The 20,051-nt window shown below is 37.2% G+C and overlaps 1 protein-coding gene across 1 annotated transcript in view; it reads right to left on the bottom strand.

The window, feature by feature from the left end:
- The window catches only part of abca7 (ATP-binding cassette, sub-family A (ABC1), member 7), a 34,807-nt gene extending 14,839 nt beyond the window's left edge, over positions 1-19,968 (bottom strand). Inside the window, 26 exon segments of the mRNA XM_051912023.1 lie at positions 641-743; positions 1,053-1,255; positions 1,407-1,464; positions 1,778-1,998; positions 2,081-2,218; positions 2,334-2,473; positions 2,627-2,758; positions 2,872-3,043; positions 3,187-3,300; positions 4,318-4,522; positions 4,697-4,918; positions 5,061-5,283; positions 6,773-6,949; positions 7,063-7,268; positions 8,742-9,056; positions 9,142-9,281; positions 9,869-10,106; positions 11,015-11,107; positions 14,364-14,483; positions 14,485-14,559; positions 15,664-15,785; positions 16,135-16,262; positions 16,360-16,501; positions 18,531-18,624; positions 18,740-18,839; positions 19,856-19,968. Of these exon segments, the coding sequence (XP_051767983.1) occupies positions 641-743; positions 1,053-1,255; positions 1,407-1,464; positions 1,778-1,998; positions 2,081-2,218; positions 2,334-2,473; positions 2,627-2,758; positions 2,872-3,043; positions 3,187-3,300; positions 4,318-4,522; positions 4,697-4,918; positions 5,061-5,283; positions 6,773-6,949; positions 7,063-7,268; positions 8,742-9,056; positions 9,142-9,281; positions 9,869-10,106; positions 11,015-11,107; positions 14,364-14,483; positions 14,485-14,559; positions 15,664-15,785; positions 16,135-16,262; positions 16,360-16,501; positions 18,531-18,624; positions 18,740-18,805 (3,847 nt within the window). The 5' untranslated portion in view covers positions 18,806-18,839; positions 19,856-19,968.
- Between the last annotated feature and the right edge of the window lie 83 nt (positions 19,969-20,051).

The following is a 20,051-nucleotide window of genomic DNA, read 5'->3' as shown; positions in this document are numbered from 1 at the left end:
GACATGTCATATTACTATGAGAACTACGCCCACTGGAGGGTAACGTAATCAGCGACAGGACATATAACATATAAAACTGACATTTGGATATTTGACTTCACATTGACAAAATGTTTACTGCACACGTAGGCTTACTGAGGCATACTGAGTGTCAGGATCCCAAAATTTAACCATTCTTCCAGCTGATGCTTCACGTCTTAATGCCTTTATCCACATTTGTCTCCTTAAAGGCTGGCTTTTACGGTTCGGTAGCTTATTTAAAAATTTGGTTCTGGTTTTTTTTAGCTTGTTTGCTGTACACCTTGTCACACAGCAGCTTTAAGGCATTTTTTAGTTATAAGTCAGAAATGACAAGGAGGCAGCCTCACGCAATACAAAGTCAATGGAGACGGTTGGATTGTTTTCCCCCCGGTGTGGGCATGGCCTAAATTCGATCTGTCTCTATACTTGTATGTGATTCCAAATTCAGCATATGTCTTAAGAACTAGTCTGACCAACTAGCAGTTACGTAGTTAGGGGGTTATGACCAGTCCTAAATAAAAAATTAGATGACTACTTGTAAGACTAGTCTAAACAGTTTATTCAACAGGCCACAGATTTGATCTCATTGGCTCAGCGGGAATGAAATGCGTTCATTTACCTGTGTCTGTGTCCTCAGATGGCGCCCCCTGGTGGCCTGGAGATGCTGGCAGCTCCTCGGGGTCTGCATCCACACCTGTCTCCTCTGCCACACGAAGAAAGATCTAAAATATACAGGCAGAGGTAAATATTACAGTCTGGCAAAGCCCCTTTTGCCTCCACTTGGCAAGAAGACATATTAGGTTACAACAGCAGCCATGAGGATAAACACTCTCTACTTAGTCCCTGTTTATTTTTAACTGATGTTAGAAGAACCCACAAAGATTTAAGAGGGATTTCCTCTTTTGCCGCCAGAATGGGATAATGACTGGCCATTGACGGATATGTATACCACAAACTTGAACTTTAGTGAGGGGTAAATCCTTTTACAGAGATAATGTATCAGTGTGGAAAAACAAACTGATGCCTCTCACCTCTTCTAACGTGGTGTCTGACAACCCGTAACTGACCACGCCAAACTCGCTCTGCCGTTTGTCCAGTTCGTTCAGGAAGAGGGCAAGACTGCCGTCCTCTGAGGCAGCATGGGGCAAGTTGATAACTGCCTCTCTGCCAATGTCCTCCACCAGCTGAGCATCAGAGATGTACTGCTGTGCAAGAGCCATTAGGGCAGCAACATCTAAAACAGGAAGGTATCAGAGTCCTTAGATAATGCTGAGGTCTGGATTTAAAAAGCATGGCAACAATAGACATTAGAATAGACATTGCGGGCACAGGCGGGCAGCAAAGACATGCTGCGAATAATTCCTGTAAAGCAAAGCTGTACCTACCAAATCCATTCTCTTCACTGCCCAATCCTGTGTCATCACTTAATGAGGATTCGCTGTCCTGAAACACAGAGACCTGGTGAGAAAACTGCAGGAGGTTTGCGACAGAGCATATGAGCGAAGCAGAATGATATCGCTCAAATCCATTTCTCTGTACTATATGTCTTTCTGTTTGCAATTAATTTCTTGAATAAACAGTTATTAGTAATGTCATGTAGCTTTGTAGCTTAAGTTGCTAAACTATTTTACTGAGCAGCGCTGAAAAAAGTCTGGGAAGCCTTGGTATAACTGATGTGCTAAAGTCAAAGTACTCAACAGGACCTGGAAAATATGCCCTAACCCTTTCTGCTCTTCATTCATGTGGGTCATCTCACCTTGCTTACTGCTGCTGAAGGGAGTTTGCTAGTGCTGATGCTGCTGGGTGTCCTATGCATCTCTCTCTTGACCAGCGTAAGGTAGTATCCTGTACCAAGACGTGCTTTGAGGAAAAGCGGCGTTCCACAGCAGCACAGCTTTCCCTGGGAAATGATTGCAATGCGGTCACCGAGAAGATCAGCCTCGTCCATGTAATGTGTGGACAGAATGATGGTGCGGCCTGAAATTCAAAGGGTGCTAAGTCTGGTAGCTGACAAACCACTAGATTATATTCATTTTTAAAAAGCAAAGCTTTAAAAGACCTTCACGGTATTTGAGCAGAAGGTCCCAAATCCCGCGGCGGGAGTAGGGATCCACACCAGCTGTGGGCTCATCCAAGACCACAACCTTAGACCCACCTATGAAAGCGATTGCAACAGACAGTTTCCTTTGCATGCCACCTGTCAAGAAAGACAAAATAAGCTCAAGTAAAGGCTAGAGGTCACAGTTTAGAAAACACCATAACAGATATTGAACACCTGAACGGCTTTGAAATGAATATATTTGTTAACCTACCTGAAAGGTTTTTAGTCTGCTCGTGTCGTTTGTGTTGTAAGCCCACATCCTCCAGAAGTGAATTTATCTCTTTCTTCACATCCCCCATGCTCATGCCCTTCATTCGACCATAGAACCACACATGCTCTTCCACCGTCAGGCTTCAACGACATACAAGAGAACACCAATAATGTTAAACATATAGTGTAGAATGTATAAGCTTGACTCATGTGGCAACACAAATGTTTCATTATTATTTCAAAACTCTAATAATATTTCCAAAATTAACCCTTTTTATTGGACTGGTGCCCTACATGTCAAAGAGGACGTTGTGCTGGGGACAAACTCCCAGAGTCCTGCGGATTATGTCCATATCTGTGCGAATGTCCATTCCCTTCACGTATATTGTACCAGCAGTGGGAGGAAACAGTCCTGTTAGAATGGACCTGTGAGTCAAATCATCATGAAGTATTAAATGAGTTAGAGCTTGGTAAAGTAAATTTAGTAAGACTTAAAGAAATGTTACATATTTGTAATGATTCATTTTTTAAGCTCTCACATGGTGGTTGTCTTGCCAGCTCCATTGTGTCCCAGAAAAGAGGTTATTTGGCCCTCATAGAACTTTATGTTAAGGTGATTGACAGCAAGCTTGGCCCCTTTTTTATAAATCTTTACTAAGTTCCTTATGGAAACTCCCAGAATGAGGTTTGTCGGTTCAGCTTCAATCCGATCTGTAATAAACATGTACCATGTAATAAACATGGTACATAAATCTCATCACCCAAGAGTATTATTCCAAATATTTTGTCCTGAAATAAATATTAAAAACTTCTGCATGCCAAACACAGTTTAACTTATAGTTTGATGCTCTTACCATCTTGTTCCTCTCTAGGTGCTGTAGGAATGGGCAACCCCACCTCTAATGGAACCCCGCCCCAGTAATTCAGCTGGAAGATAAAATACCATGGTCTGGGGACCCCATACTGCCCTGTGAAACACATCCAATTATTGACATATTTTTTCCACACAGACTAATTCAACACAATGAGTGCGTTTACATGCATAATCATATTCAGCCGAGAAATTATAAAACAACTTCTCTTTGACATGTACCAAAACATAACCATGTTATTATGATTATATCAGATAATAATGTTATGATACTTTGATGCTGCTTTGTATTTGAACGCATAAACAAAACCTAGATATTTACCCCACTTTCACTTTTTAAATACCTTTACTATTGTTCTGTCACTTCACTCAATGTCTGGCTGTGAAACAGGAATGTCTTGGGGTAAAACGCAATCATTTAAACCTCTTTTTCTTGCATTGTCTATGAATAGATTTGCAAGTTTTTTTTGATTACTATGAGACTTGTGAAGTACACTAATGTTCAAAAGTTGTTTTTTTTTTTTTAAGATTTTATTCTGCAAGGATGCATTAAATTGATTAAAACATATAATGTTATAAAAGATAAAAATTGTAAAAAGATATCAAAAGATATCAATAATATGAATAATTTTAATTCTCAATAATATCAATAATTTCAAATAAATGCTGTTCTTTTGAACTTTCTATTGATTAAAGAATCCTGAAAAAAATCATCATGGTTTCCACAAAAAATTAAAGAAACAAAACATTTGAAAACATCAACGTTTTCAACTTTGATAATAAGAAGAAATGTTTCTTGAGCACCAAATTTACTTTATTAGAATGATTTCTAAAGTATCATGTGACACTAGTAGTAAAGTAGTAGTAATGGCTGCTACAAATTCAGCTTTGCCATCACAGGAATAAATTACACTTCTATAAATAAATAAATTATATATAAATAAATATATTCTATACAAATATAATATATATATCAAATCAATGCAACCTTGGTGAGCATAAGAGACTTATGGTGAGCATATAAACACTGATGAATCCAGAAAATCATGTTAAGATATCAAAGGAAGACATAGCTAGATATAATTTTGTGTTAGCTCACAAAAAGTTGCTTTACCTGGAAAAACAGCTTCAATGTACCAAGTAGCCAGTGCATAAATGACAGCATCTACATACAGCATCACAATGGAGGTGGTGAAGTTGTAGCGGTCCCCCTCCATGGGGCTGGATCTCAAGTTAAACCACTGGATCCCCACACCCTGCTCTTCATACTGAGAGAAATACTCACAGCCAAAACCAAAGGCCACTGGAGACAGGAAGCTCTACAGGGAAACAAGTCATTGCTTCAGACATCTGAATTGCAGGGTTTGATAGGAACAGACAGAAGTTTAAGCTGTCATTTTCTAATAATCTTCTCCTTTGCAGCCCTCAAATCTCATTCTTATATATTTTCTTATATGTGTTGTGTGAAGATGTGTTACGCCAGCGGCTCTCACCGCTAAGATTCTGTGTGTGCTGGTCAGATATTCCCTCCAGGCCACACACAGCACATACGGCAGGTAAAGGGTGAAGTAAATGAGGCCTCCACACGCTGCTGCCAGGTTAGCGCGTGAGAAGAACGTGCTGATGAGGAAGCAAAGCATGATGGTGGCTGTAGCAAATGCGGTAAGGAAGAAGAAAACAACAGCCGGGTCACTGTAGGGTAAGATATCTCCCCACTGCAGGAGAGAGAAGAGAGACAGAGAGCTCAAACAGTGCATATTTATTTCGATAAATCTTTTGACAGATGAGAGAAAAGGATCTTTAAAGGGGTGTCATCAAAGAGCACTTTTGGCTGAGGAGAGCTGCAACTTTGTTCACCTTAAGGGCGGCGATAAGGAGTCCAGCGCTGAACAGGAAGGGCAGGTAACTACTGACGAACCAGCTGAGCCACAGCATCCCAGAGCTCAGGCCCATGATACGCATTGTCTCCTTTAGACGAGCTTCTTTCTCGTAGACCACACCCTTTATGATCATAGCCACAGAATAGATCCACGCCAATGTCATAAACAGAGGCAACGAGCGATTCAGGACACGGATGAACCTAAAAAAAAGAGAAAAAGGTAATTGACGGGTTTCAAAAATAAATGGAATGATTTTGAAATTTTATGACTCAATATGAAGTAAAAAGTACTGGCATATGTTTTGAATACATACACTACTATTCAAAAGTTTGGGGTCAGTAAGAGTTTTTTATGTTTTTGTAAGAAGTCCTTATACTCACCAAGGCTGCATTTATTTGATCAAAAATACAGTAAAAACAGTAATATTATGAAATATTATTACAACTTAAAATAACTGTTTTCTATTTTAATATATTCTAAAATGTAATTTATTCCTGTGATGGCAAAGCTGAAATTTCAGCATCATTACTCCAGTCTTCAGTGTCACATGATCCATCAGATATTATTCTAATATGCTGATTTGCTGCTCAAAAATCATTTAAAAACAGCTGTGCTGCTTAATATTTTTTGTGGAAACCATGATGCATTTTTTTCATGATTTTGATCAATTTAATGCATCCTTGCTGAATAAAAGTGTATACATTTCTTTAAAAATTATTATCTTAATCATTATCTTCTATACGTTATCTTCTAAAATTGATTTTTTAAAAAAAAATATTAATTATTAATTTATGATTTTTGGGAGGAAAATATGACATTTTACAACCTCAACCAATCTTGCTTTATAGGTTATTGAGTTTGAGTTTATTTGACATAAAATGTAGCAATACAACTGCATTACAACTTCTTTGTCAAGGATAATACAATAAAGTTGCATTATTTCCATTGTGGTCCTTGATTTTGGAGAGTCATTCTCATGACGACAGTTACGTTTGCATGTATCCCCTCACTAAATGCTCATAAAAAGTCAATAATAATAATTATTATTATGAAATAATATTTATTAACATTAATTATAAAAGAATGTTTAATAATAAACATAAAAAACTTAAAGGGTTAGTTCACCCAAAAATGAAAATTACTCACCCTCATGTCATTCCACACCTGTAAGACCTTCATTCATCTTCAGAACACAAATTAAGATATTTTTGATAAAATCCGATGGCTCCGTGAGTCCTCCATTGCCAGCAAGATAATTAACAGATGCCCAGAAAGCTACTAAAGACGTATTTAAAACAGTTCATGTGACTACAGTGGTTCAACCCTAATGTTATGAAGCGATGAGAATACTTTTTGTGCGCCAAAAAAAACAAAATAACAACTTTATTCAACAATATCTAGTGATGGGCGATTTCAAAACATTGCTTCATGAAGCTTCGAATCTTTTGTTTCGAATCAGTGGTTCAGAGTGTGTATCAAACTGCCAAAATCACACCCCCCAGTGGTGAACCATTGAAATTTCAACACTTATGACATGACAAAGATGAATGAAGAGGTCTTACAGGTGTGGAACGACATGAGGGTGAGTAATTAATAACAGAATTTTCATTTTTGGGTGAACTATCCCCAAAAAACTATCTAGGTGTACTTTGTGGAATGTGTGGTGTGAAACAGAAGAGTTAAACTCACACATCATCAACGAAGCAGGGGTAAGGCATCTGTTGCACATATATGCCTGTGTTTGGCTCTTTACCAGTGAGCAAATGTGTCACAGCTCTCTCAACTAAATCCTGCACATAAATAAAACCGCCCCAGACATAGCGGAGGTCACTGAACGGTTCAGCAGCCGGGCCTGGATCCCAAAATCTGTCAAATTATAAAGCATGATATATCAGCTTTATTAAACAATTGACCATGGAAGCGCTACATAAATAAATTTCTCTGTAAAGTTAAGTGTGCGTGTGGACATTTCAATATACTTGTCTTTGATCTTGTTTGTGCGGGTTACATCGTCTATGTCCATGCGGATCTTGTACTTGACATGAGGAGGTAGGGAGGATGATGAAGGGTCTGGGAGGAGGAAGACAATTCCAGCCCAAAACTGACGATCTTCCAGCAGCTCCAGGGCTCGTTCGACCAGCTCACCCTCTGTGGCCAGACCCTCAATTTTATTCGAAGAGAAGCACTGGAACAATAGAGGGTAGAGATAGATAATGATCCATATAAATGCTGAGGATTGTCTCAAATGCAAGTTATTGACATTATATGACAGTTATAGGTATAGATTGGCTGACACTGTAAAGAAATTTAGATCCATTTATAAAGGGTTATAGGTAAAGTAGAAATCTTTATCCATAACACTTTTATTTCAATTAATAATATAGTTTTTCAACCTAATGTCTATGTGCCACATCTGTGACATATTTTTGTTAGTACACCTACATTAAAGGGTTTGTTCACCCAAAAATGAAAATTATGTCATTAATAACTAACCCTCATGACGTTCCAAACCCGTAAGAGCTTCATTCATCTTTTGTTTTCTGTCTCTCCATAGACAGCCGATGCAATTGAAACTTTGACATTTCAAAAAGTTCATAAAGAGATCGGAAAACTAATCCATATGAACTGAGTGGTTTAGTCCAAATTTTCTGAAGAGACTCGATCGCTTTTTATGATGAACATATCTAATTTATATTTTACTCACATATAAACCTTGATCGGCAAACATAAACAGAAGTTCAACTGAACCTGAATGACGCACGAGAATAAATCTCTTCCGGAAGCTCAAACGTTTGAGCTTTATGAACTTTTTGAAGTGCCAAAGTTGTGTAGGCTGTCTATGGAGGGACAGAAAGCTCTCAGATTTCATCAAAAATATCTTAATTTGTGTTCCGAAGATGAATGAAAGTCTTACAGGTTTGGAAAGACATGAGGGTGAGTACTTAATGACAGAATTTTCATTTTTGGGTGAACTAACCCTTTAATTATACATTAAAGTTTTCCATATTGTCCTTTTTCAAAGTGGAGGAACGTCTGGTTATTACTGGACAATTTATGAGGTTGAAGTCAGCATTCAGTCAGAATTCATTGTATTCCAACATTCAATGCAAATGTCGAGGAATAGCAAATAGTAAGGATGGTGTAGGCAACTATTTGTGGTGGATTTTTGAAGTGCGCATCAACAGAAGACAAGGAATTTGTGATGATTAATTGTTATGGTTCAGCTGCTGAAAATGTGATAAATGAGTGTGTAGATAAATGTATAAACCCAAAAAATTTATGGAATTATGAGTTACACATGGACCCTACAGTTGTCTCAAACTTTCATTACTATCCTAATAGTAATTCATTACTTTAATCAAAATAACTTCCCCTCCCTCTTGCAGCAAGATCTCTTCTCTTCTCTGAGGACGTGTTTACTGGCGTGAGGGCGGGACAACCCATCACTCAACCATCCAATCAATTCCTAAATTGACAAAATCCAAGCCTACATTTTTCTTGTATCAGAACTTCCATTTCATGCTACTTCAGCACATCCTCTTCACATCCATTACTTGTGTACTTCAACAGATATAAAAACAGAAATAAATCAGGTTTACTAGTTTAACTGGTCATAACATGAGCTGCAGATTTCCTGCTAGGCTTAGCAGACAAGTACCTTTGTGAGTTCTGACAGAGTACTGAAGGTGTTGCTTAAATCCTGGTACAGATCTAACCAAGTGGGCGGTGCTCCAACCTTACGAGGTGTATCTGGGTCAGGGGTTGAGAGGAACCGGGAAATGCGAGAGGCCGTCCAAGAGGTGTTTTCCAGACGTAGGTTCACAACTACCGCCACCTCAGGCCTTCTCAGAAGATCCTGCAGAAGCCGAATTTCTACACTGCTCTCCATGAAGGTTTTGATTCTGGGACCCACTTCCTGCCACGCCTCCTGCACATCATTGAGAATCTGGAAGTCCTGAAATGTTTTGTTTACCTGGAGGAACAAGAATTTCAAGATAGCATTATAGACATCCTATTTTTGGACAACAGACACATTGCACACAGGATGGGGCAGGTACCTCTGACATGACTGTACGGGTGACTGGTGTGTCTGGTGTGTATAGCAGCTTTCCAATGAACAGTGGTTTGATGCCTCGCCACACAATCCGAGAGAGAGGGTTGGACTCCAGACTTCGAATCAAGTTTTCACAGAACGGCGCTATGAGTAAAATCAGGCATGATATGTTACTCTACAAAGCTTGCTAAGGTTTCAAAGTCAAAATAATTGAGTTACCCCTGATGCCCAAACTATATGCAAACAGGAATATGAATCTTTGGGTAGACATTTCACGATTCATAACTGTCTCAATTCGGAAACAATTTCTGCAAATTTAGAATGATTCGTTTTGATTGACAATGATGACAATTTGATTCAATTTGATTTGATCTTGATTAATGATTCAAATCTATAAGTTCACTATGTTAAGATTTTGTTAATGCTTCTCCTAATGTGTCTCAAGAAAAGAAAAAGACCAACTACTTAAGATTGTTTATTGTAAGCAACTTGAAAGTAAACACATTAAATATATGTACATTCAGGCAACTTGGAAGACATTTATTTAACTAATTTAATGTTTATATACTTTACAATATGGAAATCTACTTTACCGAATCACGTTTCATTCAATTTTTAGTATTTTAAATTAATTCTTGACCTAAACAAATGATTCACGATTCAAAAATCTATGTTTCAAGATCAATGCATATGCATCGTTACACCCTATAAAAGAATCAAACACGTCTTACTGGTGCTGTTGTTATTTTCAAGGTCTGTCTCCTCTGACATGTTTCTGCCCAGGAAAGATTTGATGTCCTGATCTTCATACCAGTTGAATGAAGGGATTCTCTCTCCCCCTGCCTCTGGGTGTCCACACATGATTCTGGAGAAGGCACGAAAGCTCTCGCGTGGCAGTGCTAAGCGGTTTTCAGGTGTCAGTAACCTCATCTCGGAGTTCAGCTCTGAGAAACTAGACAGAGAAGAGATCTGAGGGAGAAGAGAGAAACAGATTCATTGCTGTGATGTGAAAATGGATCACTAACATATTTGCATCCTTAAAAATGTATTATTTATCATGAACAAAAGCGGTCAAATGTTTTATGATAATCAAATCATTTTAAATAATTACAATTTTTCAATGTTTTTGAAAGAAGTCTCTTATGCTTTACTTGAACAAAAATACAGTAAAAAAGTAATATTGTGAAATACAAATGAGTATAATTTAAAATAACTTTTTATAATTTATTATATTTTAAAATGTAGTTTATTCCTCTGATGGCAAAGTTGAATTTTCAGCTTCACTACTCCAGTCTTCGGTGTCACATGAACCTTCAGAAATCATTCAAATTTGGGGCTCAATTATTATTGGTGTTCAATTATTAATAATGGTTATTACTATTAATGTTCTACTTAATATTTTTGTGGAAACCATGATACATTTTTTCAGTATTCCTTGATGAACAGAAAGTTCAAAAGAACAGCATGTAGTTGAAATAGAAACCTTTTGTAACATCGTAAATGTCTTTATTGTCATTTTGATCATTTTAATGCATCCTTGCCGAATAAAAGTAATAATTTCTTCTTACTTACCCAAACTTTTGAATGGTAGTTTCCACAAAATAATAAGCACCAACATTTTCAAAATTAATAATAAAAAGAATGTCTTTTGCAGTCCAAATCAGCATATTAGAATGATTTCTGAAGGATCATGTGACTCTGAAGTCTGGAGTAATGATACTGAAAATTCACCTTTGTATCAAAGGAATAAATTACATTTTATTTTATTACTTTTGATCTGTAGTGATTGTCATGCAGTTTCATAGAGAAAGGAAAAGGCAAGATTAATGTTTCATTAATACAGTAAGTGTGAAACAAAAATCTCAAAAATGACTCACATCATCCATAACTGATGCTAGTTCCTGAGTTACAGAGGAAACAGCCCGACTGATAAGCCGGAGATCAGCCGCGTTTGCCTGCAGTCTGTCTCTCTGAATTAATATGAAAGAAAAATGAGTTCAAATATGAAACTGAGATTTCAGATGCCATTGACAAAAAGAAGCACATTAACATTTATCATATATAAAATTTTCTTCCAGGAAAATGGCCCAAAAATAGTGATGACTTATAATAAAATCCCATATAAGATACATTTTGTCCAATCAAATCAAATTCTCTTTAGAATGACAATGTCCCTCCTCCTGATACCACCTACTTCTGACTAGCATTAGAAAGCAGCATATCATTTTCAAAGCTATGTCATGAACTAAATGCTACTGGCTATTTAAAAAAATGACAGACCCCTTTGATAGTTTTTGACTGGTAACCACATAATTAGTGATAAGCACTTTCAAAACACTAATTCATGAAGCCTCACAACCTATGCATCTTTTGTTTCAAATCAGTGGTTCAGAGTGCATATCCAGAAAACGAGGCTTCGTTACATCATTCTGTTTCGCACCTTGCTATTAAAATTTTTTTGAAATTCCAATGGTTTGCTGCTAGAGGGCATTAATCTGGTGAACCCATGAACCACTATTCAATATATATATATATATATATATATATATATATATATATATATATATATATATATCTAGTTCAATCATGAAACTCTAGATGGCACAGGCCAAATGCAATCTGTAAGCATAATGTACTACACAGCACAAGTTGACTGGCCTCTGCTGATCCTGCAGCCTATGAGCTTGCTTGCTCAACATTTAAATTATCTGGTTCAATGTTTGCTGCAAGCGTGGTCCGAAACTCCACCTCCCCCTACAGGATTTGTGTATGCATATTCATGCAGAGGAAGCATATCTTACATGCTCACAGCAGCGTGTCTGTGCATCTATTGTCAGTAGCAAGTCCATACTTGCTCTGCAGCAGTAAAAAACAGCAGCAGCAGCAGCAGCAGCGTAGCAGATCTAGCCTGCCAAGACCGAATACTTAACATTGTCATATCCATTAACATACTAAAACTATTCCCAGAGTTGTCATGATTGAAATTGTTTTAACTGATCTTGGGTCAGTTTTATAATGAATGTTCGGATTTAATTCATTTTAAGACCCATCGGTGTGTAATAAAAAGGGAGAATAATAGTTAATTATTTATAACTGGTCTAGCTCGCCAAGCCCTGCCTAAAAACACAAAACAATCACTACAAATGAATATTAGATGCGTGGATCGTGGCTACATCTGCAGACACTGAGGAAAATCTGTGGGTCAAGCAGCCCAAGTAATAAAAAATAATATTCTGATTAAATGTGGGTCGGGTGGGTCGAGGGTCGATGAGACAAATCATTAATGATAGAAATATTAATGACTGGGGTATGTGCTATGCTGAGTATGTGACATGTAAGACCTGTGAAGTGCTATGTATATGATAGCCACAAGTCTCATAAATTAGCCTATACCCATCCTTTGCTTGGGCTGAAAGCATTTCATTTTTGGTGTATGTGTTCGGGAAGTTACAGTAACAGAAACAGTGACATACCATTGTAGTTTAGGCTATTAATAAGCTTCAATTTTGCCAAAGCAGAATTTTTACTAAAAATAAATGTTCATTTAAAGGGTTAGTTCACCCAAAAATGAAAATTCTGTCATTAATTACTCACCCTCATGTCGTTCCACACCCGTAAGACCTTCGTTCATCTTCAGAACACAAATTATATTTTTTAATGAAATCCCAGAGGTTTTTCTATCCCCAATAGAAAGCAAAGTATTTACTGTCATTCAAGGTCCAGAAAAGTACTAAAGACATCGTTAAAATAGTCAACGTGACTACAGTGATTCAACCTTAATGTTATGAAGTGAATATTTTTTGTGTGCAAAAATTTCTTCTCTACCCTATCAGACTCGTAAGCAGTTGACGCAGTGTACGCAGTTCAGCACTTCCGTGTTTACGTCCGAACGCCAGCTCAACATTGGCCGACGCTGTTCACGTGATCACCACAATGCATGCATGTGATGCCAGCCAATACTGAGCTGGAGTTCGAACGTAAACACAGAAGAGCTGAACTGCGTTCACTGCGTCAAACTGCGTGAAAGACTGACAGGGTAGAGAAGAAATTGTTGAATAAAGTCGGGGGGGTTTGCACACAAAAAGTATTCTTGTCATTTCATAACATTAAGGTTGAACCACTGTAGTCACATGGAGTATTTTAAAGATGTCTTTACTACCTGGACCTTGAACATGAAAATTGCTTTGCTTTCTATTGGGGATAGAAAAAAAAACCTCTTGGATTTCATCAAAAATATCTTAATTTGTGTTCTGAAGATGAACGAAGGTCTTATGGGTGTGAAACGACATGAGGGTGAGTAATAAATGACAGCAATTTCATTTTTGGGTGAACTAACCCTTTAAAAGCAGCCTAGATATGTTATCATATCATCACACTTAAAGGAGACATATTATGCCCCTTTTTACAAGATGTAAAATAAGTCTCGAGTCCCAAGAGTGTGTATGTGAAGTTTAGCTCAAAATACCCAACAGATCATTTATTATAGCATGTTAAAATTGCCACTTTTTGGGTGTGAGCAAAAACATGCCATTTTTGAGTGTGTCCCTTTAAATGCAAATGAGCTGTTGCCCCACGGCCCCCTTTCAAGAACTCATGCTCCGGCATACCGGCAACAACACAAGAGGACAATCTCACGCACCAAAATGTCAGAAAGGGTGTTCTTGTGCAATTTTTAACTATGAAAACTCTTGTTTACGATAATTCCGATAACAAGTGTGGGAACCATCAGTTCTGGATATGAAGTGTGAGCATGAAGCTTTGGTACTGACCCATCTTTCAGAATCAACCTTTGTAAAAATCCAGCGTTGAACAGACCCTCGTTTGTGAAGCAGTTTGGCATAAAATGATTTGCGCAAACATACAAGACTTTACTACTTTCTTCAGGACATTTCCTTCAAAAATGATATTTAACCACAATGTCTTCAGTGACTCAGGTGGCGGGACTATATGGAGACTCTTATGTGCATTGGTACATCCCAAAACACAACACTTGTAATGCCTCTTTGGCACAGACATTGTAAAACTCCAGCTACTACAGCGAGGAATCGAGGATACAGAAATGGCGGAATCTGTGCTTCTGACTCAGGGCTGTGTCTATGCTGATAGGGCAGATTGTCACCACTGTGGGCGGGGCTTCTCCTTATGATGACACCATTGTAGGGGAGAATCTGAATCAGCTCGTTTGCTCAATCGGAGACTAAATATGGAAAGCATAAATTCACTAACCGTGAGGATCTTGCTGAAGTCCAGCTGTGAGAGGAAGATCTGCTCTGCCTTCTGCATAACATCTGAGGGCACAGCACACAGCGCCCCCTGGAGTTCAGGGAAAGAATCTCCTTTCTCAGCCGGTGAGGTAACGACCCAAGAGTGAAGCATTACAGACGATATCAGACAAACGCATTCCTCCACCTGCTAATGAAACCTTGTGGACAAAAGATATTGATGTATCAATTTACTATAAACATCTATGAAAGTGTTAAAGATGTATTGTGACATACATCCAAGTGTAATTGAAAATGAAAAAATATTTAGTGCAGGGACTTGATTCTGTTCATTGATTGGACTTAAGCGGACTAAATGACTGGAGAAGTCCTGCATACATCACCAGAGAGAAATCTGTCGTTTCACCAAAAGACATTAAAAATTAAGAGGTCAAAATAAATAAATAAAACATATGCATGGATGAATTGTTCACAATATGATCAACAGAATATATTTAAATAGATAGGGCAAATTTTTATTTCATGCTGACTTTAAAGTCATGATGAAAGGGAGGTAGCAACAGACCTCTTTTTTCATATTGTGACACGTATCTGAGTGACACAAATTTTCAAAAATAGAATGTAGGGCGGGGACTTGGTTCTTGGTTGTACTGGTTGTTGATTCGAAGGAGGCAGATAGAATGTGAGCTTGCAGTTGATTGTAAGAAAGGGGAAGAGTTTAAGCAGACTAAATGATTGACATCACCAGAGAGTCTGTCATTTCACCAGACTGAGTTCATCATTTTTGATTAATAATCATAAGATCAGCATTTTTTGAAAAAATTAACCATATAAACAGATGAACTTTAATCAATAACATGCATTTAGAAAATAGATGGGTGAATTTTAATTTCATGCCGACCTTTAAAACAAATCATGAAAAGTCTCTGTTACACTGAAGAAAATTTAGAAATCTAGCTTAGGTAATCAAAATTAATAGTTAGCGCTAACTGATGATGTAACTGGGCAGGGGACAGCATTGTGGTTGCAAATCTGAGCTGCTAGCTTTATTATTTAGATATTAAAAATATCTCAAATTTATTCAAAATGTCACTTTACATATTCAAATATTTGATCTTCTCTTTGTATCTGGACAATGAATAGCTGTATATGGTTATCCAATCACATATTTCTGGTTAAAAAAAGAAAAAAAAACAATGCTTGCACTGTCAGGTTACATTCAGGTCATTTAGCCAGCTCAGAATCTAGGTTTCCAGAGGAGGATTATAAGCACTTCAGAAAGTGGGAAAAAGTTTCTTTCTTACCACTTGTAGGTTCAGTCGTGACCTCAGTAACTGATCAACAGATGCTGAGGAGATGCTGGTGTTTGTCCGCAGGAAGGAGGAGAAGCTTTCATTGGCTCTGAGATACTCTCCAACCGGAATATCTACAAAGAAGTCCAGTGGGCTTATATTAAAAAGTTTAATTTTGTTAATAATACATTAAGGAAAATGGTTTGACCTACTGGCAACATTTTGTTCAGGATTTGCATGTGCAAGGCACAGAATGTGTACTTGCTGTGCCCATAAAAAAAAAAAAAAAAAAGGATTATGGGAGTTTTTCAAAACAAAAACAACAGCCTTATTTCCTCTCTGCGAGATCTACCAGAGAAGCGTTCTCAGATTGGGGAGAAAAAATCTATCTTTTCATCTATCTTTGAGAAACAGCTGGGATATTGAACATCTTATATGGGATTTTAAGCTTCTACAATGAGACATTTGATCAGCGTGCCGTACTTGGCCAGGCATCAGGTCTTTCCCCCAGTCTCTGGATTGCCTGCGACAGGTCCTGTAGGCCGGAGAGGGCTGTCCGGTTACCACTGATTGTCAGGACAGTCCTGATATCGACCAAAAGTCGAGAGAGACTGAAAATAACAGAATAAACCTCCATTAATGGCCAAAGCCAAAGAAAAGAAAAATCACGATACACGGTCTGAGATACTGTACAGAAAAGTTTCTCACATGGAGTTGTCGAAGTTGCTCACTCGTCCGGGTGTTTCTCCTGCAGTGGGGTGATGAAAACAGGGATTGTTGACATTGCAGATGATACCCTGAACCCATGCCAGTGTGCCTGCTGAAGGAAGGGCCTTGTTGGGAAAGTGACCTGAAATGAAAAAAAAAAAAATCAGCAACGTTTAATGTGAATGTGAAACATTCAAAACAAAGATATTTAACTAAAATGAACATAGTTCATACATTTAAAAATAATTTCCCACATGTGTCCCCTACATGTGAGATGATTATTTCATTGGACACTTTTATTTGCATAACTAATAAACAATGTTGACAAATATGCCTGTGAATAGGGTGTGCTTTTACAGTGGTATGAATATTCACAAACTTTTGTTTTTGCGTGAAGCTGCATCCACACCAATAGGTGTCAGTATAGTTTAATAAAGTCATCATAAAGTTTTAAGTCGTTAATTGCGATCTTATCTTCCCTGTTGTGACATACATCCAGATTAAACAACTTCTGGAATGAGGACTTGATTTTGTCCACTGGGAATAATAGCTGTGATCGTTTCCTGTGAGTGACAGGTTGCTGGAAGGAAAGAGCTGAAACTCTGCTGGCTATCATCGTTGATTGATTAAAACTCTTTAAAAATACATGATCAAATCATTTATAATAAATACTGCAATATTCCATAAAAAAAAATACATTTAAAAAATTTAAATTTTGATTTCATGGTGACTTTAACTGGACAGAAGCTAATTTCTACTTCAGATTAAAAAAATGTAATTTCTTATTTTAAAATAAGAAATAATGTTGCAATTGTGTGCTATATAAAGTCACAACGCAAACTATAAAGTCACAATTGTGAGATATAAAGTCGCATTTTTCTCTTTTTTTTTTTTACTCTGAAGTTGAAATGGGCTTCGATAGGATGGACATTTAAATGGTTAGTTCACCCAAAAATGAAAATTCTGTCATTTATTACTCACGCTCATGTCGTTCCACACCCGTAAGACCTTCATTCATCTTCAGAACACAAATTAAGATATTTTTGATGAAATCCGATGGCTCAGTGAGGCCTGCATTGACAGCAAGATAATTAACACTTTCAGATGCCCTGAAAGCTACTAAAAACATATTTAAAACAGTTCATGTGACTACAGTGGTTCAACCTTAATGTTATGAAGCGACGAGAATACTTTTTGTGTGCCAAAAAAAAAATAAATAACAACTTTATTCAACAATATCTAGTGATTTCAAAACACTGCTTCATGAAGCTTTATGAATCTTTTGTTTCAAATCAGTGGTTCGGAGTGTGTATCAAACTGCCAAAGTCACGTGATTTCAGTAAACAAGGCTTCGTCATGTCAAGTTTTTCGAAATTTCACTGGTTCACCACTGGGGGGCGTGAATTTGACAGTTTGATACACGCTCTGAACCACTGATTCGAAACAAAAGATTCGTAAAGCTTTGAAGCTTCATGAAGCAGTGTTTTGAAATCGGCCATCACTAGATATTGTTGAATAAAGTTTTTTTTTTTTTTTTTTTTTGGCTCACAAAAAGTATTCTCGCCACTTCATAACATTAAGGTTGAAACACTGTAGTCACATGAACTGTTTTAAATATGTTTTTAGTAGCTTTCTGGGCATTGAAAGTGTTAATTATCTTGCTGTCAATGCAGGCCTCACTGAGCATTGGATTTTATCAAAAATATCTTAATTTGTGTGCAGAAGATGAACGAAGGTCTTACAGGTGTGGAACGACATGAGGGTGAGTAATTAATGACAGAATTTTTATTTTTGGGTGAACTAACTCTTTAAGTATAACATAAGCTTGTGTTTGCCTGGTTGGGATGTTTAAGAAGAGCAATGTTCTGATAGCACCTTGATGTTTCTGGGGAAATAAACACATGACTTCGATCACCTATAATATCTAACCCTTATTAGAGAAATGTGCAACAGTCCTGCAGTGATACACAGTAACATTCATTTAATTTATTAAAAAAAAAATCATCATGTCACTGTGACTAAATTTTCTTCAGGTGAGCCGTCAGAAAGGTCATGATTATAAACAATGTCACAAGGGCTCAACAATGTCCCGAATTTTCAGTGTAGCTAATCAGCTTTGCTTCCCTGCCAACAGAGGAGGGCAACACTCACGCTCACAGGGCGTCACTTACACTGGCTCTGTTTATACGGCGGGTGTGATTGCCGGACAGCAATGAGGATGAGGAAGAGGAAGAGCGGCCACAGAAGTTCAATAATCAGTTGGACCTGTATGGAAAGAAAAAGAGACAATGATCATGTTTAACGACATTCCTCACTCTATACATACTGTAGAGTGTTTGACAAAGAGTGTTTTGCGGCTGGAGGAGTAAAGACACGACACCTTGTTTCTCCTGCGGTACGTGAAGTTTTTCCACAGCAGCAGATAGAGCTGTGTTCCAATGGCCATGATGGATGGCACAGAACTATGCAGCCATGGTAACCTACAACAACAACATAAAAAGGTTAAACTCTTCCACCATGCAAATACAATGACAATTTCACACTCTAAGCCAAGAAGCCTTTCAATTCAAAAAAGAGGCTTCTTCTGTGGAAGACAAAAGGAGATATTATGCAAGACTGAACTTTTACAATTAAAGTTAATGGTGACAAGGGACTGTCAATTATTATATATATAATGTGTGTATATATGTGTGTGTGTGTGTATATATATATATATATATATATATATATATATATATATATATATATATATATACACACACACACATATATATATACACACACACACACACACATATATATATATATATACAATTGTGTGATTTGCACTTATTCAAATTGGAGCTCCTCAGTTACAACAAAATGTTAATTTGAACATTTTGAACAAACCCCTTTAAATGAATGGATGAGCTGTTAAAAGTTAAAAAGACATGATCTCTTCAGCTTTGACTGTCACTTCCTTTTCTTGAAATCCTCATTATACTAATTGGCTTAACAGAGTCAAGTCAAATAAATCTCCTCCAAAATGGGCACAGAAAAATACAGCACAAGCTTGTGTAAGACAAAGAAAAGGTTAATGTAATGACTGAAATTATTATGGGCTGCTTTTGTTTGGACAAAATATTAAATATTGCCGATTTAAAATTATGAATTACCTAGAGACCTATAGATTGTTTATTGTAACTGACAATTATTTTCACACTCTTCATGGATACAATAAACAAAACATTATATTTGTAAAATATATTATAGGCCTATTTAAAAATAAGGCCTCATTTGAGCGGTGTATTCTACATATTTTAGAAATCATTTACTAGTTTTCCTTACAGTGTTCTGTAATACAGAATATATTACCGGATATAATAATTTTAAGTCATTCATATTTAATGAACTGTTCGTTGCAGGTCATATATCGAATAATTCACAGTACTGTAGCTTTAACTTTCGCTACTAATGTCTATAAACAACACAATAAACACGGGTAGAATGTTGTTACCTTTCGTTTTATCCAAAACTTCATTTGCCTCATGAATTTAGCTGGTCTGCTGCAGTCTTTCTGCAGTCCGTGGCCGTGCGCGCTGCCGGTGTTACGAGATCACTTTGAGGAAGCACTAACATGGGCGGGGCTTCCATTCAAAACATTGAAACCACATTGAGCTTGTAACCAATCGAGAGCGCTGCTTTCAGAATAT

The sequence above is a fragment of the Ctenopharyngodon idella genome, chromosome 11 (genome assembly GCF_019924925.1).
Source record: "Ctenopharyngodon idella isolate HZGC_01 chromosome 11, HZGC01, whole genome shotgun sequence".
NCBI lineage: Eukaryota > Metazoa > Chordata > Actinopteri > Cypriniformes > Xenocyprididae > Ctenopharyngodon > Ctenopharyngodon idella.
This window is presented reverse-complemented; position numbering and strand designations above follow the sequence as displayed.